The sequence below is a fragment of the Oryctolagus cuniculus genome, chromosome 3, assembly GCF_051225735.1.
Source record: "Oryctolagus cuniculus isolate XC-2025 breed Fujian yellow rabbit chromosome 3, ASM5122573v1, whole genome shotgun sequence".
Lineage (NCBI taxonomy): Eukaryota > Metazoa > Chordata > Mammalia > Lagomorpha > Leporidae > Oryctolagus > Oryctolagus cuniculus.
The window spans coordinates 138,328,155-138,355,364 of record NC_142869.1 but is presented as its reverse complement, the minus strand read 5'-3'; the positions used below and the strand labels follow the sequence as shown (position 1 = coordinate 138,355,364).

Here is a 27,210-nt window from a genome sequence, read left to right as displayed (position 1 = left end):
TTTCCATTATTTCCTCAATTCTTTTCCACATTTCTCCTAGTAGAAAGCAGTTTCAGGAGAAATGGAGAAGGGGGTGGGGTGAGGGCACGAGTGTAATTAAACAGGGGCTGTCTGACCAGAATTCCTATAGCTTTTAATGGGGTATTTGATTAATCCTTTCCACAGGCGCCATTATTCATGCCTTGATGGAATCTCATTTTATAGCTCTTAATACATGGACCCAATTTATCCACATCACATTGTATTCTAATACTTGTCATCCAAGTTATTAGCTATCTCCTTCTCAGTGTAAAATCATCAGCAAGTTTGATTAGCTTATTCCCTCGGGATGATGGGGAGATAAGAACAGACACAGCACAATATGACCACCATGGTTCTACCTCCTCAAAAGGGGACTGTGACACTGTGTCTATTTATGGAGCCAGGGTAGCCAAAATAAGCCTCTGCCCCTGTGGAAGGATCTCTGGCGCTGGGGAGCCTTGGACACAAAGGGATGACTGCTGTCGCTCCTGGTGGGGCCAAGCCATCATCCAGAATGGGATCATTTACAAACAGTGGGGTTCCCCACCCTGCTGTTTCCTAACAGCCCTGCCCTTCCTGAAAGTACATCCCGGAAGCTCCTCTTTATTCCAGGATCACTTCTGCCTTCAATCTCTGTTCTTTCTCCACTGGAGACCCAGCAAATCAGACAATATAAAGGAAATGCACAGTGCTGATTATTGCCCTCTCCAGCATGGAATTGGCTGTAAGGAACCAGTCCCTTCTGCCTCTTCTCTAGAACCAAATTTCAGCCTTGGGACTTATTGGCGGCTTCAGCCCCTAGCACGAAGGGGAAAAGAGGCTTGTATGACCCTATACAACGGTGGGCTCAAAGCCCACGGAGAGTTTCCAACGTCTCTTCCTCTACCCAACTACCTAGTTTCAGTCCAACTAGGCCAAACCCTCTCACTGCCCCAAGGGCCACAGCCCCCTTCATCTTTTCACCAAAAACTCATCAATAATTCTCATGCTTTTCTGAGCGTGGCAAGAGAAAGGTGAGAAAGAGGCTCAGCCCCTGTGGTGTCAAGAGGTAGAGCCTAATTGCCCTCCCAATATGTGTAGGCTGGATTCAGCAATTCATCTCTGATGAACAGAATAGGGGGAAGTGACAGTGTGTCACTTGTGAGACCATGCCATGAAAGGCCTTTGACTGTGGTCCCCTCTGTTTCAGGTTTGTGGCTCTGAGGAAAGTTCACTGCTATATCGTGAGCAGCCCCATGGAGAGGCCCAAGTTCCTGCGAGTGAGAAAGTGAGGCCTCTAGCCTACAGCCACGAGAGGAGTCATCTTGGGAAGCAGGCCCACCAACTCCAGTCAGGCCTTCAGATGACAGCTACAGGGCACCTTCAGGCGACTCAGAGACAGAACTGCAGAACCAAGCTGCTCCCCAACCTTGCCCGCAGAAGCTACACAATACAATACAGATATTTGGTGTTTTGGGCTACTAAATGTTGGGACCACTTGTTATGCGGCAATAAATTATTGATACAGTCTCCTTGCTCCAGGGGAAGGTCTCCTTTGCCCCCGAGGCTCCACTTCATCTTCTCTTTCTGGTTAGAGCACCTGGTATCCCTGCAGTCCCTGTGGTAACCCACTCCTGCCTCTACTGCATGCTCACACAGTCCTCAAAGGACTCCTTCCTGAGACAAGGGGACAGAGAGGCTCTCTGAGGCCTCGGTTTGGAATTCCAGCTGTCTGCCTGCCATCTCAGAATGACATCTGGCATTAGGAGAATGACTTTTTGCAGAAGGCATGAGACTCCCTCTTGTTTCTGAACCCTGGGACCTAGTGACTTCAGTTAGGGCCCAGGGCCAGCAGAGAAACACTGCAAACAACACGCTGCCTTCGGTACCCTTCTTGCTCAGCTGCAGCTTTTGCAGAAGGTCATGTCTCATTTCCGCTTTGCACCCAAGTGCATCTGACACTAGGTGGGCATTCCAAAACTGGCTCAGAGGTTGCCAGGCACACTGCAATCCCGCACCCCTGCTGGCTGTGTCCTGCCAGCACAGACACCATTGAGAAGGAAGTGGTCATCTATGCTCATTTCTCTCCCAATCGCATGAGGAATAAAATGTTTGTTTTGATTAAAAAAGAAGAAAAACCAAACAGGCTGCTTTTCTATCAGTTCAAATCCTAGTCATTAAAAAAAATCCATCTCAGTTCTATGGGTGGTGAGGTCAGAAAATTATAGAAGTCAATGTCTTGGAAGGGGCTAGCATTATGGTACAGGGGGTGAAGTTGCCACCTACAATGTAGGAGTCCCACATGGGTGCCGGTTCATGTCCTGGCTGCTCCACTTCTGACCCAGATCCCTAACAGCCTGGGAAAAACAGCAGAAGATGGCCCTGATGTTTGGGCCCCTGCTACCCACATGGGAGACCTGGATGAATCTCCTGGCTCCTGGCTTCAGCCTGGTCCAGCCCTGGCTATTGGGGTCATCTGGGGAGTGAACCAGCAGATGGAAGAGATGCTCTGTGTCCCCTCCCTCCCTTTTAAAATAAAAAATCTTTTTTTTTTTTTTTTTAAAGAATTCTCTTGGAAGGCTTGGAAAAGATACAAAGGCAATGGATCTAAGAAGTGGTTCTCACAGCACAGTCCTTGGGGCACCAGTGTCAGCATCCCCCTTGCTAGAAAGGGAATGTTCTCGGGTCTCACCTTGGACTACTGAGTCAGGTACTCCAGGGGGTGGCAACGCTATCTGTCTTAACAGCGGATTCTCGTGCATGGCCACAGGTTGCATATCACTGACACAAAAGGTTAAACATCTCAATCACTGCTTCTTAAGACAGTGATGGAGTGCTCCTATTTGTGGGAAGGAACGCCTTCCTCATGGAGCTCCCTGCCCTTTCCTCCCTGGGCTTATTACAAAGCTTGAAAAGAGCACAGGCCTCGGAAGACGCAAGTTCAAGGAATGGAAATCATTCTTCATATGCAGGTAACGCTTTTCAGTGGACAGGAGAGGCACACCAAAATTGGCTTTTTTCCTCCCAAGAATGACCATACTCTTAAAAAAGTCACCATTCTAAAGTAAGTTTAATATATCATATACAGCTGGCTCAGCCTTTTACACTTAAAAGATTACATGGTTCCACCATGAATGAAAAGCAGGATTACTTCAAAGACTCATGTGGGTATGTACCCGTCTTTAAGGAACAAACTATTCTGTTACTCCACCACCTTCCACGAAGTGGGAGTTTCCCCTTTTCTCATCTGCAGGTCGAAGTCAGAATAGCTGATGTGTTCCCTGCGCTTCCCATGGCGGGGCTTGGGGCCAGCTCCCTGCTCATTCAATCCTTCTCTGGTGTTGTACAGGACATGCAGCAACAAACATGGTCTGAAGGGGAAGGCCAGAAGCTGGGAGAGGAGGAACAGGAACCCACACCCATGCCTTTACCTCAGATGAGTTAACCTTCCATACTATCTTCTCAGCCTCACTGAGTCATTCTGCTCTCATTAAAAATACTGGGAAAACAGAAAAGGTTTCGAGTGTGAAACCACTGGCTACAGCATGAACTGGAGGACTCACTTCTAAATTTTAGAGTTCATGCTAGACTGTTCCCTCAACACTGTAGATACTGAAGGGCTGGTCCTAAGTTTCTTATAGCCATGGGTATTAGTGGGCTGTCTGAGAATCTGACTCAGTCTCAACAGAGACCACTTGAAGATGATGATCCACATTTTCTCCCTTATCCGGGTATCTCAATGATGCTCACTGACTCACTGTAATGCTATCAGGGCAGATGATTTCCCTGTGGTTGGGATGAGCTTGAGTTGATCCAGCCCAGCTTGGGCCCTTGTGCCTGTGGGAGCTGGTTAATCTGGCAGCTGTAGGGATGGCGGATGTCACTGGTGGCCACAGAAGAAATCAAAGCTTTCTGGCAGAACCAGCAACACACTGGCAACACAACACACTGGGCAATGGCCACACAGGCCTCACCTTCATTCTCAGGGGTGTCACAGGTCACTCATGTTTTGGCAACCTGATCACAAAGCCTCTTTGCCTATTTGACCTCTAGGGATAACCTGGTATCTTTAGGTACACGTAACAGAAATCTAAAGTCCAAGTGGGCTGTGGAGTAAACCCTGCAAGTATCTTTCAAGCCCCAGAGAAAAGCACCGAAAATGCATCTGCCTTTCACCTTGACTCTTGGTAATCAAGGCTTTGTAGAACGGAAACTCCAGCCCCTCTCTATTTTTAATTCTGGGATGCTTGTTGTCTTTTGCTGAGACACTGATTTGATTAGTAGCACTCTTTGGAACTACACACACGAAATGCTGAGCACACAAATGTATGATTCATTTCAGAATTCTGAGCCGAGAACCCCACCTATCAGGGGCACACTGGCGGCCGGGAGATTCTGAGAAAGTACTTCCTGCATATAAATGGGACACGTGATGAAAAAATCGCTCATGGGTATACTCCGGATGCCAGAGACCACCCCGCTGTGCTCTCCACCCTGGAGAAGTGACGGCTCTGCAGGAAACCACTGGGATTAGGCGATCCTGCGTTTGGACACCCACATGCCACCTCATTTATCTACCTGTGACAGGGACAGAGCTGGAAGAGAATCAAAAGATGACAAATTGCTTCTGGTTTTAAAGGAGCTGTTCAGGCTGGGTGTACGCCCAGGGGGAACCAGGTTTCATGCCAGGAGCCATCACTTCCTCCTGTTCTAAGGCCACATTTTGGCAAACAGCAGCTAGCAGATGACTGCTGTCTCCTTTCACCAGCAAATGGAAAGACGCTCGCTCAGAAGCCTGAAACCCAGTCTTTCTGAAGACGCGTGCAGCGGGGAACAGAGCTGCCCACACACTGCAGGGAGGCAGCACACAGACAGGAAGCGAGAGCTCCACATGACAGGGATTCTTCCCTTGTAGAGGCTGACAGATAACGGGCATGGCTCTGCAGCATTCCAGAGTAGAGCCAGACAGCATTGGCCAGCAGGTCGGGGAAGGCTGACTCATGTGACACAAGCTGCCCCAAACTCCCAGGATGCTTGCCACTGGAACCTGCTTTTGTGGACCCAGAACCTCCAGGCTGTCAACTTTCCTGGAGGCAGGAAGCAGACACATCAGAGTTTCAAGACAGTCCATACCTCTTTATGCACCAGCCAATGGTTCAGCCACCACTGTTTCTCACTCTAGCTCTGACCCTTCTTCCTCCTTTCTAACCAGTGGCACCTCTCCGGGAAAGACTGTGTAATTCACGGTCAACCTGTTCAGTCCTCTGGGGAAGAGTTTCCCCAACGAATCCTGTTTGGATTTCTTTTATGCAATGTGCTGGAATCTACAAGGCCAGACGAGGCTCTCATGCACTGCAGTCCTGTTCACTTACATTATCCTCCTGACAACAGCTATGAAACACTGGATCAGTATCTCTTATCCAAAATGCTTAGCACCAGAAGTGTTTTGGATTTGGGATCCTGGAATACTTGCATCTACATAATATGGAACCTTGGGGATGGGAATCAAATCTAAATATGAAACTTATTTATGTTTCCTATGTACTTTTTACATATAACCAAAAGGTAATTTTATATAGTATTTTTTTAAAAAATGTTTTATTTATTTGAATGGCAAAATCTCTCTCTCTCTCACACACACACACACACACACACATCCATCAGTTGTTTCACTTCCTAAATGTCAGCCACAGCCAGGGCTGGGTGAAGTCAAAGCCAGGAGCCAGGAACTCCACCCAGGTCTCCTGCACCAGGGGCAGGGGCCCAAGCACTGGAACCATTAGCTGCTGCCCCCGGGGCGTGCCCCAGCAGAAAGCTGGAGCAGGAGCAGAGTCAGGACTGAACACCAGGCATCCGTGAGCTGCTGTGCCGCAACACTTTGTGTACTAAACCACGCTCATAGGTGTGGATTTGTCCACTGTGGTGCCATGTTGGTGCTCATGGAGTTTCCGATTTGGGGGCATTCTGGACTTGGGGGATCTTCGGATCCGGAGTGTGCACCCTGTACTATCATTATCCCCATTTTGTAAATGAAGAAACTGAGGCACAGAGAAATTGAGGGGTTGGCAGAAGGTCACACAGCAAGTTAGTAGCAGGGCTACAATGGAGACCAGGCAGCTTGGCTCCAGGCCTGGCTCTTTCCTAACCACCTGGCTGCCTCTCCTGTGTGAACACTCCCTCACATACAGAAGCTGACACCCATGTGGGCACTGGTTCTTTCTCCAGCCCGATCCTCTGCCATTCAGAGCCTTGCAGAGCAAAAAGAAGACACTCATCTCCAACCTCCTGTCTATTATTCCTAAAGCCAGGCTAGATGCCCAAATGCTTATTTGTGCGTGTTTGCTTTGAACATTCCAGCGTGTTGTCCAAGACTGCTTCATAGATGGTGTCTCTGTTCTCCTTCCTTAGCCAAGCACCTGGCCCCCTCCTCTCAAACCGCCTGTCTCTGGCTGCGCTCCTGCTGTGGGCGACTGATGTTCCCTGCCTAACCTCATTATACATGTCAGCTAAAAACTCCTATTTTCCACGTGGTTGTGAGGCATATTTATAGCACAAGTCACATGCCAAGGCATTTTTAAATTTATAATTTCTTAATAGCAACTTTGGAGCATAACCACCATACCCATTCCACAGATGGACAAACAGAGGCAGGAGGCCACAAAAAGGTTACAAGGGAGTCCTCAAATTGCTAGGTATCTTGAGTCACTTTTATACAAATCTTTCTACAGATTGCTTCCTCTCAGCTTCCGATTAAATGTATGTGTGGCTTGGGGATGGGAGATTTTATCAGGATAAAGTAGTTTCTGAATAGGGATTTTGGCTCTTGGAATACTAACCAGCAAATGTAAACTCTGGGTGCAGGGACACTAGTGTTCAGCTTTCTGCCCAGATCCGTGTGCAGTAGTAGGCTGGCGTGCATGAGGTACACACTTGGAAAATTCTCTCATCACCCCTTGTAACTAGTCAGAACACTGAACTGATCTATCCTCATGCAGAACACAGCCAACTGCTCTCCTCATCTGCTGAAATGAGCGTAACTTTTGTTCTGATGGAATCTTCTGGCCAGGAAATGAAAGGGGAGACCAGACCTGGAAGCAGATGGAATAATCTTCCCTCAGAGTCAAGACTGTACGACTGTTTTCAAATAGTTATTATTGAAAGCTCAGATCCCACGAGGAGGAGAAAGGAGAAAATGGAGCGGGTGTTTGGGGCATGTAAGTCTGGGTACAGAAACTGCAAAGGATGGAAGTTTTCTATAGGTAAATCTGCCTTCTGTACTGGGTGCTTTTTTGTGCTGCACTGTGCATTTTTCCCTCTGGAGTCTCTGTTCATGGAAAATACCTAGGGGGAGGAGGGAAAAGTCGAGTCCTGAGGGTTTTTTAATTTTATTTTTTACAGAATTATTTATATGAAAATCCAAGAGGGAGGGGGAGAGGGAGGGGGAGAGAGAGACAGAGAGAGAGAGATCTTTGATCTTCTGGTTCACTCCCCAAATGGCAGCAACAGCAGGGACTGCGCTAAGCTCAAGCCAGGAACCTGTAGCTTCATCTGGATCTCCCAGGTGGATGCCAGGGGCCCAAGCACTTGGGCCATCTTCTGCTGCTTTCCCACATGCATTAGCAGGGAGCTGGATTGGAAGTGGAGCTGCTGGGGACTTGAGCCAGTACCCATATGGGATGCCTGCACAGCAGGCACTGCTTTAACCCATTGCACCATCATGCCGGCCCCTGGAGTCCTGAGTTCCAATCTCAGCTCCGCTGCACTCAGTTGTGCGACCTTAGGCAAGCCTATGAAATCAGCGCCCACCTGTACCTTACTGAGTTGTTAGGAAAATCAAAACAAGTGAGCTAACAGAATGCACTTTGTCAACAGCAAGATGCTGTGGAGATGTCAGACGTGATCAACCTTGAAAGGCAGCAGCGAGCACAGAGAGAAGCTCTGGACTGTGGTTTCAAAGGAATCATCGTCCAGAGAGACGCTGCTGGCAAGTGGCCTTTGGGGAGTGATCACAGAGGAGAGGCTACGTCACAGCGTGCGGAAGCAGGCGACAGCACGCTGTCTCACATGCTCAGAACCTCTACTCCCGTGTGCCTGGGGCAGTCAATTGGTGGGAAAGGAACTGAGGCTGAGACGAAGCCTGAGTGTAGGGCAGAACTGAGAGATCTCCCAGGCAAGATGGTCTCTCTTGTCCCGTTTGCACATGTGTTTTGCCTCCTCCCAGCAGCAGGGAATAAAGAGCCTGGACTAAGGGAAGGCTGGTGGAAAGCACGTATGTCTCTGAGCTTCTGAAGAGTGGATTCTTGGAGATTTACAACCTGGGCATTGTTTGTTTGTTTTTTTCTTTATGCTCCCAATTAGTCTCAATTTCCCTAGGTGACACTATCTTCTCCCCAGGAGGAATCATACCCCTCTATGTTTCCTGCATCAGATTACCACCTCCAAAATATTTCCTTGATCCCTGTCAGTGAACTCCTGCCACCAGCTAAATCTTCTAACAGCTCCCGACATTCAGGGCAAATGGCAGCCTTTAGCAGGACCTGAACTTGAAATTGTTACAAGTGCTTTGCGCGGCCGGCGCCGTGGCTCAATAGGCTAATCCTCCACCTTGCGGCGCCGGCACACCGGGTTCTAGTCCCGGTTGGGGCACCGGATTCTGTCCCGGTTGCCCCTCTTCCAGGCCAGCTCTCTGCTATGGCCAGGGAGTGCAGTGGAGGATGGCCCAGGTGCTTGGGCCCTGCACCCTATGGGAGACCAGGAAAAGCACCTGGATCCTGGCTCCTGCCATCGGATCAGCACGGTGCGCCGGCTGCAGCGGCGGCCATTGGAGGGTGAACCAACGGCAAAGGAAGACCTTTCTCTCTCTGTCTCTCTCTCTCACTGTCCACTCCGCCTGTCAAAAACAAAAACAAAAAAAAACAAGTGCTTTGCGCCATATTCACAATGCACTGCAGAATCACTGCCCGGATCAGGGGGTGACTGGGGGATGCCTGTAGAGCAGGAACAGAATATTTGGGGCCAGTGACAAGATGGGGCCAGCGTGGGAATTTCCCCTTTAAACAGTTCCAGCAAAAACCTGCCTGAGACAATTCCATATTCATAAACGGAGGGCAGAGGCGGTGTTTCTGCCCCGCCAAGAGCAATAGCTATCTATCATGGCAAACGACTGAAACAGTTGTACGCACACCGCTTCACCCGGTGCTGTAAATTACAGTACACAGATTACACTGAAGCCTAATGCTGCCCTTGAGCTTCAACAGCTGAGTCCTATAAATGGATACCCGTTAAGAGAGATTCTTTTTCCTGGTTACTATTTAAAAGTGTATCTCTATTAAAAGCCTGTCTTAAACATAAATTACCAGGAAGCCCGCCCCTAGGCCCGGGCAGGCTCTTCCTCAGGGCCCTGACTCACTGGAGTCACATGTAAATGACACAGTGACGGGCCCAAGTCTTGAAGTGTGTGCTGGGCTGACCTCAAGAGGGATCTCGCAGTGTGAACGCGGAAGGAGCACTCACTTTTCGCCAAGCCCACCCTACCTGGGCTGGGGTGGGGAAGAGAGGCCTCTGCCAGGACTTAAGGAGACCTTCAGAATTAATATGATCCTGAACCCCAAATCACCCCAAAGGGGAAGCTCCTCCCGGCATCTCCTGTTCTGGGAAATACCAAGTACAATTCCCGTGCCAGCTGAACAACGAAACAAATATTATTAAGAAGAAAACCCCAAATAACTTAGAATGGATGGCACACAGAATCAGGCTCTATTGATCAAACTGCATGGACAGAGGGTTTATAAGTTCTGTCCACAAGTGGCATGAGGGGAGGCGTGGAAAACCAGGATACGGCAAGGGCATGGCTCTTCAGCTTGTGCAGTGGCCACTGAGGAGCTGAGAACATGGCCAAAGTCCCAGTTTTCCTAGCTGAATTTTATTCTCAGACTCCTGCTCCCCAAAGTTAGATCTGTGGACCAAAAGCCCCAGCGTTGCCCTGGAGCAGTTTGTTCGCGCATTAAAGTCTGAGATGGAGGGGACAGGTAAGCAGGTAGGAACTCATAACAAATGACACATCTGATTCACAAAAACAGGCCCTAACAGTGAGCCACAGGACTCTGAGTTCTTGTCGAATCCTACTCCAGAACACTTTCAGCAACTCAAGGGATGGGTTTTACAAGCTGTGAGTGAATGTGTCATTCTGAACGTGAGAGATGCCCCCAGAGTACGTAAAGCAGAATTGGCTTGCAAAAGCTCCTACAAAGCCCACATCTCATGAATCAGTCGGGGTGCCTGGGATTCCCCTCGGAATCAGTAGCCTGGGAAAGGATAGCTGGTGTCTTGGGCTTTGGTTTCAATTCTCTGTTGTAACTGCCAGTGAGGGAAAGTATGCAAAGGCCTGTTGTTTGAGAGGATGGAGATCCTGGATAACTTCAGTCATTACTAGAAAAAAAAAAAAACAACTATGGTTAAGTATGCAGGTGAAAAACTTAGTGGTAGTCACCGAATAGATTTGAATTAAAAATGATCACAGCCAAGATAGTAGTGGGAAAGATGGGGAGAGGGTCAGGAAAGTTTGCTCATCTAACGGAAGGAAGAAGGGAATAGAATGCAAGGCAAACAGAAATACGCCAGAAAAGAGGAAAATAAGTTCAAACGTAAAAGCTAAGCACAATAACTGTAAATGAATAAAACTCATGTCTTAAGACATTATTAACTGGACTTATTAAAAGCCAGTTATATATTGCTTACAAGAGACACCTGCAACAAAATGACACAGAAAAGTTGAAAATAAAAGAACAGAAAGAGATCAATGAGGAAAATACTTACTGGCCAACAGAAAACTGGGTGGCAAAGTTGATCAAGATAAAATAGGATCAAAGGCAAAAGCATTAATAGGTACAAGAATGCCACCATTAAGAAGACATGGCAATCAAATTTATATGCACCCAGTTGCACAGCCTTAAAACTATAAAGCAAAAGCTGTCAGAGTTACAGGAGAGAATGACACACTTACAACCATCATAGGAGATTTAAAACTACTTTCTCAGAAACTACAGGGCAAGCAGATAAAGAATGATGAGGATAAACAAGATTTGAGCACAATAAACAATATATAGATGGAATTCTGTGCCCCAAAAAGATTATATAAATTTTCCAATCGCACATGAGACATTTATAAAAACTGCACACTAACTAGACAGAAAGGAAGTATCAAATGTCAAAAAAAAAAAAAAAAAGGATAACTTACAATGAACATTCTCTGACCACTATACATTAAACTAGAAATCACAAAGAAAACAACAGTAAGGCGAGCCCTTTCACCACCCTTTGTTTTTGAAAATGAAAACCACACTTCTAAATTACTATTTGGCAGCTGGGGGAGTTTTATCTACATGTGGCCTGGTTGCTATGGGACCAGGTTAATTTACATGACATTTATCAAGGGGATCACAAGAAACAGGAAACTCTCAGACCATTATAGCTTCATTATTTTGTACTTTGAACTAAACTCTAAACCAGAGGGATGGGTGAAATACCTGACTCCCAGAAGGAGATAAGGGACGTGCATAGTGAAGGAGGACTAGCTGTGCAGCTACAGAAACTGTTCCTGGCATATTCCCTAGCCCCTGCACTGCTCTGCCTCACCCTGCCATCTCTCGCTGCTTACTACTGCTGGTTGGCTGAACAGACTGTCCTTGAAGTGCTCCTGGTACCTGGCAGGAGGTGCTATTCAATTGATGGGGCATTACAGTTACAATTAAAAGCATTCTGGAATTGAGAAAATACTAAAGTTCAGTTTGTATGGGGCCTTCTGCCTGCTCACGGTCAGGACCAGGAACGTCTGAGAAGTGAGTGGGTACGGCTACACAGGAGCAACACGGGGAACATGTAGGGGCAGGTGTCTTGGGAGCAGAGAACACCCTTTCTAAGAAGTCCCCCAAAACAAAACCAAAACCAGATGACAGTTTCTTCCCTAGACTGTGCTGATGGCCCCAAAACAATCCCTGGGCCAGCTGAATAATGAGGCAAATATGCACTAGGGTAAGCTTGATTCACATGTACTCGGAGACAGTGCCACTATCAGGATGACACTCCAGAGGTGACAGGAATGCAGGTTACTGCACTGGAGGTCAGGCTGGGCTGGCTCCAGTGCAATGTTCTTATTAATGGGTATACAGCAACATGCCGTGGTCATGGTTACCTACATGTTTAGGAAGGTTACGTGCTGGGGGAAGGTAGTCACTCACAGCAATGAGCATAAAACCATGGCCACAACACATGCTAAGCCACACTCGTCCTATAAAAATGCACTTCTGGAGAAGTCTTAAGAATTTGAAGAAATAATTCAGGGAGAGAAAAGCAAAGTATCTATGATGCTTACGAACAAACAAATAACACAGCTAGCCAGAAACCAAGCTTCAGACAGAAATCTGTGGTCTTTTGGAGAGGCTCTCAGGGACCCAGCTCTTGGAGAGAATGCTCTGAGAGCCTGTTGCAAAGGACACCCACGATGGTGCGGTGTTGCAGCACAGGTGGAGTGAGGTGCTGGCATCGGGGTGGTGTGAAAACGGTGTCTCATCAGTGTCACCCAGGAAAGCCTTCCTGCTTATAGTGCACGTGGTCTGGGGGATCGTGAACTTTGTCCACGGCCAGTTTCTCCTCCTGGGCTAGAAACAATCTTTGCTTCTCTGCTCAGACAGCACATGAAGGAGTAGGGTTTTGCTGGGGCCACGTTATTAGGGGAAAAACCGCATCATTATTATTGCTGCTGTTGCCCAGGGTGCATGGTTGCAGTTGGAGAAAAGAGATGAGACTCCAACGTGAACTAGGCACATTTCTGGTTCCAACTGCAGGATCTCTTGGTTCTGTAAGATGTTGATAGCTACTATGGGGCTCTGGGAGGGGAGCGTGGCACTGTTGGCCAAGGGGATGTGCTCACCGAGTTCTGACTCACTACTCCAGAGAAGGAGCACTGTTTTGGCAGTGCTGCTCTACTCATTGCTCGGGATGGGGAGGATTCCAAAATGACCTTTGCAATCAGCGCGGGCAACATTCTTGACTAGGATTTAAATAAAGTGATGACTGTTCCTCTAATTCGCCTCGGTCGATACAGCTCTGTGGGATGGAATAGAGCGGCCTGCACCGCAAAGCCATGCCAGCGATGAGTCAGAAGCTGGGGGTCATGTTACAGTGAGATCCCTCCAGAAAGCCGCTGCGGTCAGGGGTGAAAGCCGCGGCCTGCTGGCCACTCACTGAGGATGGATGTTCTCCCGCAGCAGCCTTGCCCAGTGAGTCTGAGCAGGGACGGCCATTCTCTTCAAGCAGTCAGGTCCTCCCAAATGGCCATACCTGCTCACATGTGGAACTGGGCTGATTCACTATTGGCAAGCTGGTTTCCTCCCTCGCTGGCTTCCTCCCTCCTATCTCCAAGATTTTTTTTTTTTAAGTATATTGAGCACCAACTTTTGAGATCCAGCACTCACAATGTTAACTCAGGGAATCTACTGGTGAGCATGACAGGGCTCCTGGCTCTTTGAAACTTCTTGTCTGCTGTCTCTCTGTGTGTGTCTGTGTGTGTTTTCTTTTTCTTTTTTTTTTGGGGGGGGGGGTGGGTTGGGGAGAAGAGGGAGAGAGAGGAAATAAGCATTTGCAATAGCAACCATATTGCCATATTGGTGAATCAGAAGGTTCCCTGAGCACTTGGATTTGGGATTGGAGGAGTCCTTCCGTCTGTCCACCTACTTGTGAGTATCCACAGAAAGTTGGCAGATGTCCTCTGTGCTGGACTTAGGGGTGCACAGGGCACAGTCAGAGCCCTCAGAGCCTGCCCAGGGTGCACAGGTGACTCTGCTGTACAGTTACTGCACAGGAAAAGGATGCAGGGGCAGAGACATCAGCTCACAACTTGGCTGGGGGCAGCTGAGCTCTACACAAATGCAGATAAACCACTTGGGGCTCTGCCTGCCTACAGAGGTCTACCAGTGATGTAAAAATGAAGTCAGCTGCACTTGGAAAAAAATCCCAAGACATAACTAAAATGGCTATTTTCTATGTAAACAGCCTTCGGGGCCGGGGCCGTGGCTCACTTGGTTAATCCTCCGCCTGTGGCACCGGCATCCCGTATGGGCGCCGGGTTCTAGTCCCAGTTGCTCCTCTTCCAGTCCAGCTCTGCTGTGGCCCGGGAAGGCAGTGGAAGATGGCCCAAATGCCTGGGCCCCTGCACCCGTATGGGAAACCAGGAAGAAGCACCTGGCTCCTGGCTTTGGATAGCTGTAGCTCTGGCCATAGCGGCCATCTGGGGGGTGAACCAACGGAAGGAAGACCTTTCTCTCTCTCACTAACTCTGTCAAACACACACACAACAACAACAACAACAACAACAAAAACAGCCTTCAGGTGGCCAATATAACAATCTCTAGAAGCCAGAGTGAACTTCTAAATATGTAAACCAGATAATGTCTCCCTAACTGAATTCCCTTCAGTCTCTCACAGCCCAAACTCTGGCTTCTGGCCTTCCAACTCTGCCCACTGCTTGGAAGCCCTTAAACATGCCAGCTTTTGCTCTTATCCCACTCTCTGCCAGGTCACTCTTGTCAGCTCTTCACACGGTTTGATCACTATTTGTTTATGCCATTTGAGAAACCAGGATGTGAACTTCAAGGGAGACAGTCCCCTATCCATCTTGTTCACTTCTATCTGCAGCACCAGAACATTGCCTGGAGTACAGCAAGTGTTCAGTAAACATTAAAAAAAAAAAAAAAAAAAAAAAAAGAATGAATCAAAACCATGAGATTCTGAAGAAGGATACTATAAAAGATTTGGCTTTCAAGAAATAGGTTTATAAGTAAAGCTTTTTAAGATTAAAGATGAATTCAATAATCCTAAAGTTATATAGTTCCTGTTAATGGGTTTGGGCCATAATCCTGAAAGATACAATCCTAAATGTTAAAATCCTGAATGAGGAAATCCTGAAAGATCAAAATCCAGAAAATACAATTCTAGAAACAGATTTTTTTAAAAAGAGATTTTATTTATTTGAAAGACAGTGTTGAGAGAGAGAGAGAGAAAATATCTTCCATCCACTGGTTCACTCCCCAAATGGTCATAATGGCCAGGGCTGGGACAGGCCAAAACCACAAGTTGGAACCGCATCTGGGTCTCTCATGTGAGTGCAGAGGCCCAAAGACTTGGGCCATCTTTTGCTGCCTTCCCAGGCACATTAGCAGGGAGCTGAATTGGAAACAGAACAACCAGGAGTTGAACTGGCACCCACGTGGGATGCCGGCATTGCAGGTGGCAGCTTAGTCTCCTGTGCCATAATGCTGCCCTAAGAAAAAATCTTTTAAAAAGGCATTTATTTACATATTATAAAGTGATTTGGGGGAGCCGGCACTGTGGCATAGTGAGTAAAGCCACCACCTGCAGTGCCAGCATCCAATATGGGTGCCAATTCAGGTCCGGGCTGTTCTACTTCCAGTCCAGCTCTCTGCTATGGCCTGGGAAAGCAGAAGATGGCTCAAGTCCTTGGGCTCCTGTGCCCATGTGGGAGACCTGGAGGAAGCTCCTGGCTCCTGGCTTCGGATGGGTACAGCTCTGGCCATTTCAGCCAACCGGGGAATGAACCAGCGGATGGAGGACCTCTCTCCCGCTTGCTCTCTCTCTGCCGATCTCTGCCTCTCTCTGCCTCTCCTTCTCTCTCTGCGTACTCTGACTTTCAAATAAATAAATAAAAAATATTTTTTAAAAAATGATTTGGAAATCATAAAAACATAAAAGAACACGTTGTAGGTCACTTTAGACAATAAAGTGGCAACAACAACACATATTTTTACAAGCATAAACACTCAGGTACACTAGCCACAGTCACATTGGCCATAACAGCTATGATCAGAAAACTGTACTCACAAAGAAACAGATCAGAAAGTGAAGTGTATAACTGCACAGAGCTATGATTAGTAACTGCACACCAAGGTTTATCAGTATGGTCACCTGAAATACCGTGATGGACAATCCAAGTCTTTGGACAAGACTGATCATAAACCAAGATAGGTCCACAGTGCATAAGCAGCTGCCCAAAAAGCCAAAGTCTTTCCCAAATGCAGATGTACCAAAAGGTCAACTCTTCCTTTAAGGAAGATGTTTCACTGATTTTATGAACATACAATGCTTACACACAGTTAGTACTGCGATAATGCATTTTTGAGTAGTCAAATTTGCAGGAAAAAAAAAATCACAAAATACCACCATACAAAACTAGTTTGAACTCTCTGAAAGTCTTTATACAATTATATGCCCAATACTGAAAACAGTGTAAAGTGAAACACATAGCATGGTGAATTGTAAAAAATAATGCTGACGGGCAGGTGTTGTGGTGCAGCAGGTAAAACTGCCACTTGAGATGCCAACATCCCATTTCGAGTGCTGGTTTAAGTCCCAGCTACTCCACTTTCAATCCAGGTCCCTGCTAATGCCTGGGAAGGCAGCAGATGATAGCTAAAGCACTTGGGTCTTTGTAACCCACATAGGAGACCCAGATGAAGCTCCTGGTGTTTGGCTTCAGCCTGGCCCAGACCTGGCTGTTGCGCCATTTGGGGAGTGAACAAGTGGATGGAAGGGGTCTCTCTCTCTCTCTGTATTTTTCTCTCTCCCTCTATCACTTTTTCAATAAACAGATCTTTAAAATAATGCTGGCAATTTAAAGTACTGGAAAATGCTAAAAAAAAGAAGAAGAAACAAAAAAACCAGACAACACCCCCCACCCCAAAACTAGAAAGAAAATCTGACATGTGAAGAAATGCATTACAGGGACAGATTAGGTGCCATTGAGCGGAGGTGTCTCCAGGAGCCCAATCATTACATGTACTTTGAAGTCTTGCACTGTGATGAGGAGCTGCTTTTTTTTTTCTCTTGTAGGGAATGGCTCTCTTTGGAAAACATGTTCACATGGTGCTACTCTTCTTGAGTTGTAGTTTATGGGATTTGACCTTTCAGGATTTCAACATTTGGGACTTTAATTTGTTGAGATTTCAGTGTTCGGGGTTATGGCATTCAAGACTGTGTCTTTTAAGGGTTATGATGGGCACCATCTACTTATCTACCTCTAAGTTTAAACCAGTGCTCTTCTGTAAGTTTATTTGCAGCACACAAACATGCTGAGCACATAGTTAAGTGCTCAATGGTATATTAGCGTTATCATTATTGTTGTTTTCATCTTCCATTAGTGGAATCAAAATAGGAGCCAGGGTTAGGACCAGGTTAAACTGCTATGCTCTATACTCAGTATTAACAATAATTTAAGCAAGCTCAAATATAATTTGAAGCTCTACTTGTAGATCTTCTCAGTTATAATGCTTGACTTTAAGAGATAACCACTTGTTCATCAGTTAGTGCATCATTCCTTTCCTTACGGGTTTTCTTAAGATCTGTTGTAAAATGGCATTTACTAAGGATGACGGAAGGATGGAACAAGCAGGCACTGTTTCTGATTACAAAAAAATCCAAAAGCAGAGCAGGCACTGTGGTGCAGCAGGTCAGGCTGTCACTTGGGATGCCTGCATCCCATGTGAGAATGGCTCGTTTGAGTTCTAGCAACTCCATGCTTCTCATCCAGCTTCCTGCTAATCTGTCTGAAAGGAAGTAGATGATGGGTTCCTGACACTCACTTGGGAAAACTTGATGGTGTTCCAAGCTCCTGGCTTCAGCCTGGCTTACCAAGCTGTTTTGGGCATTTGGAGAGTGAACCAGAAGAAGGAAGATCTCTCTCTCTCTCTCTCTTGTTCTCTCTCTCTCTTATTCTCTTTCCATTTCTCCCTGTAATTCTGCCTTTCAAGTAAAGAAATATATTTTTTTAAAGATTTATTTGAAAGAGTTATAGAGAGGAAGAAAGAGAGGTCTTCCATTCACTGGTTCACTTTCCAAATGGCCGCAATGGTCGGAGCTGGGCTGATCCGAAGCCAGACGCCAGAAGCTTCTTCCAGGTCTCCCAAGCAGGTGCAGGGACCCAAAGACGTGGGCCATCTTCCACTGCTTTCCCAGGCCATAGCAGAGTTGGATCGGAAGTGAAACAGCCGGGATTCAAACCGGCCCCTACACAGATGCTGGCACTGCAGGCAGTGGCTTTACCCGCTACACCACAGTGCTGGCCCCAATAAATCTTTAAAAAAAAAAAAAAAAAAAAAAAGTCCAGAAGATATATCAGTTCCAGGAGTTAACTGGGGATCAGGGATACACTGACCAAATTAAAGTTTAAGAAATCCTCCTAGCAGTGTAAAGTTTCACAGATTCCCATGCTCTTGCCACATCTCATTAATTAATGCTGTCAGACTTGACACAGAATATATTCGAGACCAAGTTTCTCTAAATATTTTATACTTCTTTAGTGTAAAAAAAAATCTAGTCTCATAAAAGACAACTAAGAACACTGCAAATTTAATCTCAACAAACAAATTCAACTTAATTGACAAAAACCCGCAAGCCCTGAGCTGCGGCAATCAACACCTTCAGAAGGGAAGTCCCGGCAGGGTAATTAGCTCATGATGATACCCCTGATGACCCAGGAAGCCCAGGGGAAACTGACGTGGGAGGGACTGACTTTCCCTAGGGCTTGGAGGCACAAATGGTTAGTTTCTTCCTTAACCAGAGGTCACCTGGAGATAGACAAAAGCCAATGAACAATTGCAGGGCGTCTTAGAACCTCATTAATTAGGCTCCCATGTGTAGTACTGCTAGGCTGTGTGACTCTTGGTACCCAACCAGTATTGGCATGTGGATGCACTCAGGAGTGAGATGCCAGCCAGGACACGCCATGCCGAGCTCCAGGACTGAGTGGCTGTCACTCATTTATTTTGCTGCTCAGCCTTTCTGCTTTAGCTCACAGGCCATTAAATTCTACTGCATCCCCATCAACATGCAAAACAGCCACTTGAAGGGCATTCAAAAATATAATCAGAAAAGGGAATAAAAACCCTCTCCGAGAAAGAGGGGAGAAAATTGGAGTCCTCTCTTGTTGACTGAATGACATTCTTTCCAGTTGCAGTGATAGCTAAGGATTATCTCTGACTGAGGGGTAGGCTGAGTCTGGTTCTCTGTATGGCTCACGGCTTCAAGGACAAGTGCCAAATGTGGCCGAAAAATCTGTAGGATCTGTGTCGATGCAAGCACTGTTTCTTTAGCCTTTTTAAAATGTTTATTTTGAGATGGAAAGGACTCAGTGATGGACTTGTGTGAGATGGCTTGTTTATGCTTTGCATCTGCCTGTGATGAGGAAATGACCCTGAAGGCCAGCCTTGTGCAAGTTGGAGCAGTCAGCTTTCTACAACTGCTGTGAGTCTGTGGAAGTGATGAGCATTTCTGGGTACGCGCGCGAACACACACACACACACACACACACACACATACACACACTGTACTCTGGAAAAAGTTGAAAAACAAAGAATCATGGAAAATGTCACAAGTAGAGTGCGTTATATTTTACAGCAGTGGTTTTCAATCAGGGGTGCTTTTGCCCCCTACAGAACACTGGCAAGGCCTGGAAGATTCTTTTGGTTGTTGAGTCTAGGGACAGGTGGGGGCTGCTATTGGTATGGAGGAGGGCAGAGGCAGGGGAAGCTGCTCAGCAAGCTACAGTAACATCCAGGACAGGCCCCACCACAAAGAACTACCTGCCTCAAATGTCCAGCGGCGGCCCTTTTGAGAAGCCCTGCTCTATGGCAGACGATTATGTAAACATACTCGCATAGGGAGATAAGGACAGAAAGACATTCTACCTACTCCGTTCATTTAGGCAAATAATACAACTTCATAAATGTTTGACCCAATTACAATCTGGACCTACTTATTTTTTATCTTTAATTATAATATTTCAAATGGATCAAAAACATGGAATTGCTAAAAGCAATAAAATCCATTTCCCATTACAGATGCCCTGAACCTCCGAGTTTTCGCCTTACAGATAGCCTGTGCACATACATATGGGCAGCATCCCCCAGCCCTGGGATTCTGTCTTGAAGAAGTGGCCACAGTACTACCTGGGATGAGGCCAGGAGACACCAGCAAATGACACAGAAAGAAAAGTCACAAATGGTCCCCTTTCACCTCGTAGTAACCACAAGTGAAAACCCTTTGGGTAAGATTTCATTTTAAATCTCCATAGCTTCCCACTCAGTTAATGAGAGTGTAAATTTTCTCTTAAAGCAAACTTCACCCCACCACTGAGGTTCCCATATGCAAAAGCTTCCTTCATCATCCTGACAACCTTATGATGCTCATTTTAAGAATAAGGAAACACAAACTTAGACAGGAAAGTGACCTGCCTAAGATCACACTACTAACAAGGGACAGAACTGGAATTTGAATCTAGTAAGATGGATCAGAGAGGCTCCACTCAATCACTAGACTCTGGCCTCCAGTCAATACGACAGGCCATGACTGGGATGGACAGAGATGCCTTCTGGGTGCAATCAGGACTCCAAGGTGAGGCTCTTTGTTTCCCCTTTCTGCAACTGTCCCTTAGCCTTAACGATCTACCCTAAGCAGCTTTAAATATTAATTTGCTTTTATTTTAAAGAGAGACAGAGACAGACTGACAGAGAGAGATATATCCCATCTGCTGGTTCACTTCCCAAATGCCTGAACAGATGGGGCTGGGCTGGGCTGAGCCAAAGCTAGGAGCCTGTAACTAAATGCAGGCCTCAAACACGGATGGCAGGGAGCCAAGCCCTTGAGCCATCACCTGCCACCACCAGCAGGAAGCTGGAATCAGAAGTGGAGCTGGGACAGGGCACTCCAATATGGATGTGTCTTAACAACTATGCCAAAGAACTTTAGAAGCAAACTAATTCTTCAAAATCCCAGCTTTTCTGGGTAGGAGATTGAACAGCATCTAAAAAGTCCCTGGCACAGACTAAGAAGGCGACAGATCCAGGGAGGCCAACAAAGGTGGGTGGCACAGACCGTGGCTCCCAGAGGGTCTTATCTCCACACAGAATGTCTCCCCGCGGTGGCTGTGCCTGCTTTCTCTAGCTGGCACACCATCCTGGGCACACTGTCAGGAGCACAAGGTCCTCGGCCAGTCCTGCAGGGACACTTCACACCACACCTGTACAGCAACGATGGCAGGGAGCCCAGAGGGACGCTGGGGCTTCACGACATTTCCAAAGGAGTTGACATTGGGGCCTAATGTGAACGTAAACCAATATTTGTAAAGCCAGGTCCTCAGGACTCCGGGCAAATGTAATCATATTCAGGCCGACAAGTCTTGTCTCCTGGAGTGTGGGATGCTAACGATGAATCACAGGCGAGAGTTCGTAAGCTGACCTCAGAGTGCGCGTCCCGGGAGACCAGGCAAGAAAGGAAGACAGGAAGCAGTCCACTGAATTGGCTGTCCCATTTTTCATAAGGAACATTCAACTTAATGAAACATTGCCACGTTTTACTGACAATAATAACTACCCTTTTTTTTTTTGACAGGCAGAGTGGACAGTGAGAGAGAGAGAGAGAGAGAGAGAAAGGTCTTCCTTTTCCATTGGTTCACCCTCCAATGGCCGCTGTGGCTGGCGCGCTGTGGCTGGTGCGCTGTGGCTGGCGCGCTGTGGCGCGCGGATCAGCACCGCGCTGATCCGAAGCCAGGAGCCAGGTGCTTCTCCTGGTCTCCCATGCGGGTGCAGGGCCCAAGCACTTGGGCCATCCTCCACTGCACTCCCGGGCCATAGCAAAGAGCTGGACTGGAAGAGGAGCAACCAGGACAGAATCCGGCGCCCCAACTGGGACTAGAACCCGGGGTGCCGGTGCCGCAGGCGGAGGATTAGCCTAGTGAGCCGCGGTGCTGGCCTACCCTTTATTTCCTTTCCATGGGCCAGCAAACTACACACACTCATTTCTTGTTCTTCCTGGTAACTCTGCAAGGCAGGAGCTGTCATTTGTATCTTGTAAGTGAGGAACGGGAGGCTCAGAAAGGTAACGTACTTAGCCAAGATCACGCAGCTAGTGTTAGTCAGTATTCCAACCTGGGTCTGATTTTTCCACCATGACATCCTCCTGTCCACACTGCTCTGGGACACTGGGGTGTGGGACACTGGGGTGGAAGAAAAAATACATATTTGGTTTTCATGCTCAGTTCCTTGCACAGAGCTCCTGAGGCCTTTGTGAGTCCCTGGGTGACAGGGGTGAGAGGAGCACCTTTAGGTGTATTTGGTCTTAGTCCCCAGTTTTCTGACACAAGAGCTTCTAGAAACCCTGTGCCCTCTGAGTGGAGTATGCTAATGAGATGACTGGTGGTTGGGGTCCCTAGACACTTTCAGAATGGGGACTGGTTGCCAGAAAGACAAAGACACGATTGGAAGGTTGGAACTTTCAGCCCTACCTGACAGGATGTGGAGACGGAGTTAACTGCCAGTGGTTTAATGGATCGTGCCTATGTTGACCTCCGACAAGACCCTGGACAGCATAGTCTGGAGCGATTCCAGGCTGGTGAGCACATCTACATGCTGGCAGTAGGGCATTCTCACTCTGTGAGACAGACAGAGGCTCCTGCACTCAGGACTCTTCCAGACTTTGCCAAGTGCACCCCCGACTGGTCATTTGTATTCTATTTTCCTTTATAAATAAAAAGTTGAGTGTCTGAGTTCTGTGAGTTATAGCAAATTATTGAACCTGAGTAGGGGATTGTGGGGACTTCTGATTTGTAGCCAAGTCAGACAGAAGTGTGGGTACCCCGGGGATCCATTACTTGTGTTTGGCATCTGAAGTGGGGGGGGGGCAGTTTTGTAGGACTGAGCCTTAAGTGAGTGGTTTCTGCATTAAGTCTAGGTAATTACAGTCAGAATTAAATTAAACGGCAGAACACCCAGTCAATGTCCACAGAGAATTGCTTGGGGTGGAAAGCCTACACAAGCCTTACTCAGTCAAAGTGCTGAGTAAGAAACAGCTTTCTCTTACCCACCACTTTCTGAAGTCTCCCAAAGCAACTGCCTGAACACACACACACACACACACACACCACATTTTTCCAGTTTTACTGAAGCAAGGAGAACACTAAGACCCTGAATGCTGCCACGCACCCTGACGCACTTCTTTCATGGGTCCAAGGAAACAGAAGAGAACCAGCACACCCCTGCCCTGAAAGGATTACAGAAGCAGAACCAGTTCACAGGTTCGGTGGGAGCCTATGAGGGAGTGGCACCAGGGAACAGGGTTCTATGGATATCCTACCCAGCTGGGGGCAGTGGGGAAGGATGTCAGGTAGAGGAGGCTGAGGAAATGAATCCCAAACCTCACACCTGTCAGGTTGTCCCAACAACTCCATGAACAGGCAGAAAGCCCACTGTACAGATGAGCAAACTGAGGTCAGGAGAGAGCAGATGACCTGCCCAAGGTCACACAGTTAGTGGAAGAATTACGTAAATCACCCTGACTCAAAATTCCGCATTTTCTTCACTACCTCAACAAATTTCAAATGATGTTCTATGGAGCACTGGTGGGTGGAGGGACAGAAGTCAGGAGAAGGCCAGACAGGTAGGTGGAAAGAGGGTTGAGAAAGCTCTCTGGAATCCCTTTATAAGGGCACTAATCCCATTAATAAGGACTTATTCCCATCAATAAGCCCACACCCCAATCTCAACCCCAACTGTTCTGCTTTGTCATACTTTTAGATTGTGATTCTATGCAAGATTCCATTTGAAAAGATATTCCCCTGCTAACCAAACTGAGGTCGAAGCCCAACCATGTTATGCTACCAGGTAAGCAAATGGGCTGGGCCTTCAAATTTGGGAAGGGTGGGAGGGGCCATTAGGTCCATGAAGAGAGAGGATCTCTAGCTGAGACCTTAGGCAAGGCACCTGAACTTCCTAAGCCTTCGTTTCCTCAACTTCACAAATGGATGCAGTAGAGGATTTCAAGCTCAAAGATAAGGAAAGTGCCTGGCACTTAGCACGGTGGCATTCTTATTAACTTGCTGAAAACGGCAAGGTTAGTCACACACGGTAAAACAGCAAAGAAAGAAACATCACTATGGGCTGAATGTTTGTGTCCTCCTGAATTCGTATGTTGAAATTCTAATCCCTATTATGATCGTATTAGGAGGGAGGCCTTTGGGAGTGATTCATGGATGGAGTCCTTATTAATGGGATTAGTGCCCTTAGAAAGGGATTCCAGAGAGCTTTCTCCACCCTCTTTCCACCACATGAGGATAGAGCAAGAAGGCTGCAGTTTGCAGTCCAGGAAGAGGGTCCTCCCCAGAGCCTGACCGTGCTGGGGCTTGCTGGGGCCTTGACTTCAGACTTACAGTCTCTAGAACTGTGAGAAATAAATTTGTTACTTATAAGCCAACCAGTCTATAGTACAAGGGAACTTCAAAAAGTTTGTGCAAAAAATGGAAACAAAAGTTTTTTGGTGCAAAAAATTTTCAAATGCCTGCATAATTTTTCCATAATGTGCATTTTCCATGAACTTTTTAAATACTCTCCTATTCTTTACAGCAGGTAGAACCAATATGAAACTCTAGGAGGAATTCTTTGGGCAAAATAACAAATACTGCCCCAAACAACAGCTGCAGTGCTGAGCTGTTCTGCCTTTTCTCCTGAGCCTGATACATGTGGGCTTTGTATCGTCGGGACACACACCCAAAAGATGTGGAGGCGCTGGTGTTTCAAGTTGCTGGGTTGTGGTGGTGTCCCCACTGCTGCTCAGCAACAAACTCAGTGGAGAATGAGTTGCAAGTGCTGAGGTCAGGAATCTCAAACCCCCAGACTAATTTACCGTCACTGTTCACAGCAGGTGGCCACAAAGCCATGGGCTGTCCCCTAGGCTGACACTTGGCTCTTGCACCCAAAGCCTTCTCCTGGCAGAGGGAGGCCTATGCATCAGCCACCCAAGCCCTAGAGGCTTCTCTGTTGGCAGGATGACGCCTTGCTGGCCTTTGTATGGATTGTTCAGGGCAGTGGGGTCTCAAGTCCCTTTCAGGAAGCTTCCATTACAGACTGCCAGTGAATTAAGTTCCTAGGGAAGGTTCTGACAGCTTACAATAGAATGCAGACCCAACAACTGAGATTTTCAGTTGTTTTGTTCATGGTTGCATCCCAAGGTCTAGAACAGCAGCGTGTCCCTGTAAATGAATGAATGCTGATCACAGTCAGGATGATGTAGCATACGCACTCTCCTGAAACACACAGAAACAACTGTCACAGAGCTCCCACGACTGCTCCCTGGACGACTGGCTGGGCGGGACCTTCTTGCCACGGTTCTGCTTTGGATTCTCCACCTGTCACATCAGCTGGTGGGGCCACCACGGGGCCTCTGACAGCTTCCCTTTGGAGAGGTCTGACCTTTTCTCTCTTCCAGACAGAAGAGAAGGTCATTTGCTACACAGCACTGAGCAAGAAGGCCACGCATGCCGAGTACACGACCCGCTCCTTTCGTGCTCACTCTACCGTAAGTGACACTGTTGGAGCTAGATGTGCGTGCAAAAGTCATGGACGAGGCAGGAAACCAAAGACCTGAGACATTAAGCAAGTAGCCCAAGGTCACAGGGCTGGTTGTGGCCTCTTATCACAGCTCTTTGTACAGCACTTTCTAGGGTCCTTTTCTGCTTCGTGCCAGTTCATCATCTTGGACTAATTCACAAAAGTGCCCCCATAAGCTTGGATTCTCTTTCTACAAATTGTAAGCACAAAATACACCTACAGCACACATTATATAGATGTAGATATGTACATATATATACATACATATCATCCCAGATGATAAGAACATAATAGAAACTGTTCTATATAGTCCCACACATGTTTACTGAAGGGCTTAGTTACAAGCTCAATTCCTTTTATCTCCTGCCTATTTAAAAGTGATAACTGAAGAGGAAAGTCAGAAATACAGAGAAAGGGGAAATGTGTTGTGTAATCTGCAAAAGCACATTCAATAGAATGACTGCTTCAACTTAAGGCCCACTGAAGATGTTTGGAAATTTTAGCAACAAAGGGAGGCATTCCATTTTGTGTCCATCAAAATAAAATGCTGGAGAACAGTGATCAAGACTTCCAGCACATTACGGCTTTGTCTTGGTCTGGTCCAGCTCCCTGTCAAACATAAGGAAACTTCCACCCTGAGAGATTGAATGCCATCTTGTTTAAGGTCATTTAGCTGCTTATTTGTCCCTGAGTGGCCCTGTGGCCTTTACCCGCTGTATGTCTGTGGCACCTGCACTGGAGACCACGTGAGGGATTTGTGACACCAAGGATATTTAGATAACCAGGGAAAGCGAGTTCACAAACACCCATGGATTTCTAAACAAAGGACATTCTTGGAAAAGGCTAAGTGGCACCTGAAGTTCTCCCTACACGCCACTTCCCCGGGGAAGCACCCAGTGACCCAGATACCAGGCTGCCCTTGGCTCCAGTTCCACTTGGTGGAAATCCAGGGAGAGCCCCTCCTGGCCCTCTTCCAGTGGCACCCAATGTCAGCCTGCAGGAGATTCCTCAGGCACTGCCCTCCCCTCCCACTGGTCACCTGCAGGGCCACCACGAGGCTGGGTAGAAGACCTCAGTCTAGTCCCATCGTACCCAGACACGTTGCAGGGTTTCTCTCATTTGTTCTGACAGGATTGACTGTTTCAGCAAGGGCTACAGCTCCTAAAACAGTGACCCTGCAAACAGAGGCTGCAGCCTCAGGAAGAGTTTACCCACAGCCCTGGGCTAAGCCAGACACTAGGGCAGACCCTGTTGGGGAGCCCAGGGACAGGCGAGCGTGCCCAACAGCGGGCGCCAACACGGCGGTCAGGCGCAGGAGTCCACTTACCGCAGTGCGACTGGAAAACCTGCGGCTTCACGACCTGGTTACAGGCGCTGCACACCACGAGATAGAAGTCGTCATGTGCTGGGTAATGGCCAAATAAGTGCATATCTGTGGGGGAAATGAAAACAGTGGTTTTTGCAAAAGCAATTAAGTCTCAGAAGGTGTAGTTTCCTCTTGGAATTTCTTCAAGGACAGTTTTTTCAGACAAGATGCACAGAAAAGCAATCATCCTCACTAAAGGGAATGTGGTTTGTCATAACGCAGCTCCCCAAACTCTCCGAGAAGCAACCGCCTCAAAGACTCCCTCCTCATCTCCCCCTCGGAAAGAGACTGCTGTTGACGGAGCTGACGGAGCTGACAGAGCTGGGGAGGGTGGGGCTGCCTGAGTCACATGCTGTGGGGAAAGAGGCTCTCCCAAACCTGTTCCTATTTCAGCAGGGG

At 47.4% G+C, this 27,210-nt stretch overlaps 1 protein-coding gene across 22 annotated transcripts in view; it reads right to left on the bottom strand.

Annotated features, from left to right (window-relative positions):
* The window catches only part of ATXN7L1 (ataxin 7 like 1), a 285,586-nt gene that overhangs the window by 156,829 nt on the left and 101,547 nt on the right, over positions 1-27,210 (bottom strand). For all 22 annotated transcript variants that reach the window (XR_007920485.3, XR_007920483.3, XR_007920484.3 and 19 more), the window contains one exon: positions 26,773-26,877. Coding sequence is in view for 15 of the 22 variants with exons in the window: in XM_051848825.3 (XP_051704785.2) it covers positions 26,773-26,877 (105 nt within the window). In the remaining 7 variants the exon portion in view is untranslated. The remainder of the gene's footprint in view (positions 1-26,772; positions 26,878-27,210) is intronic.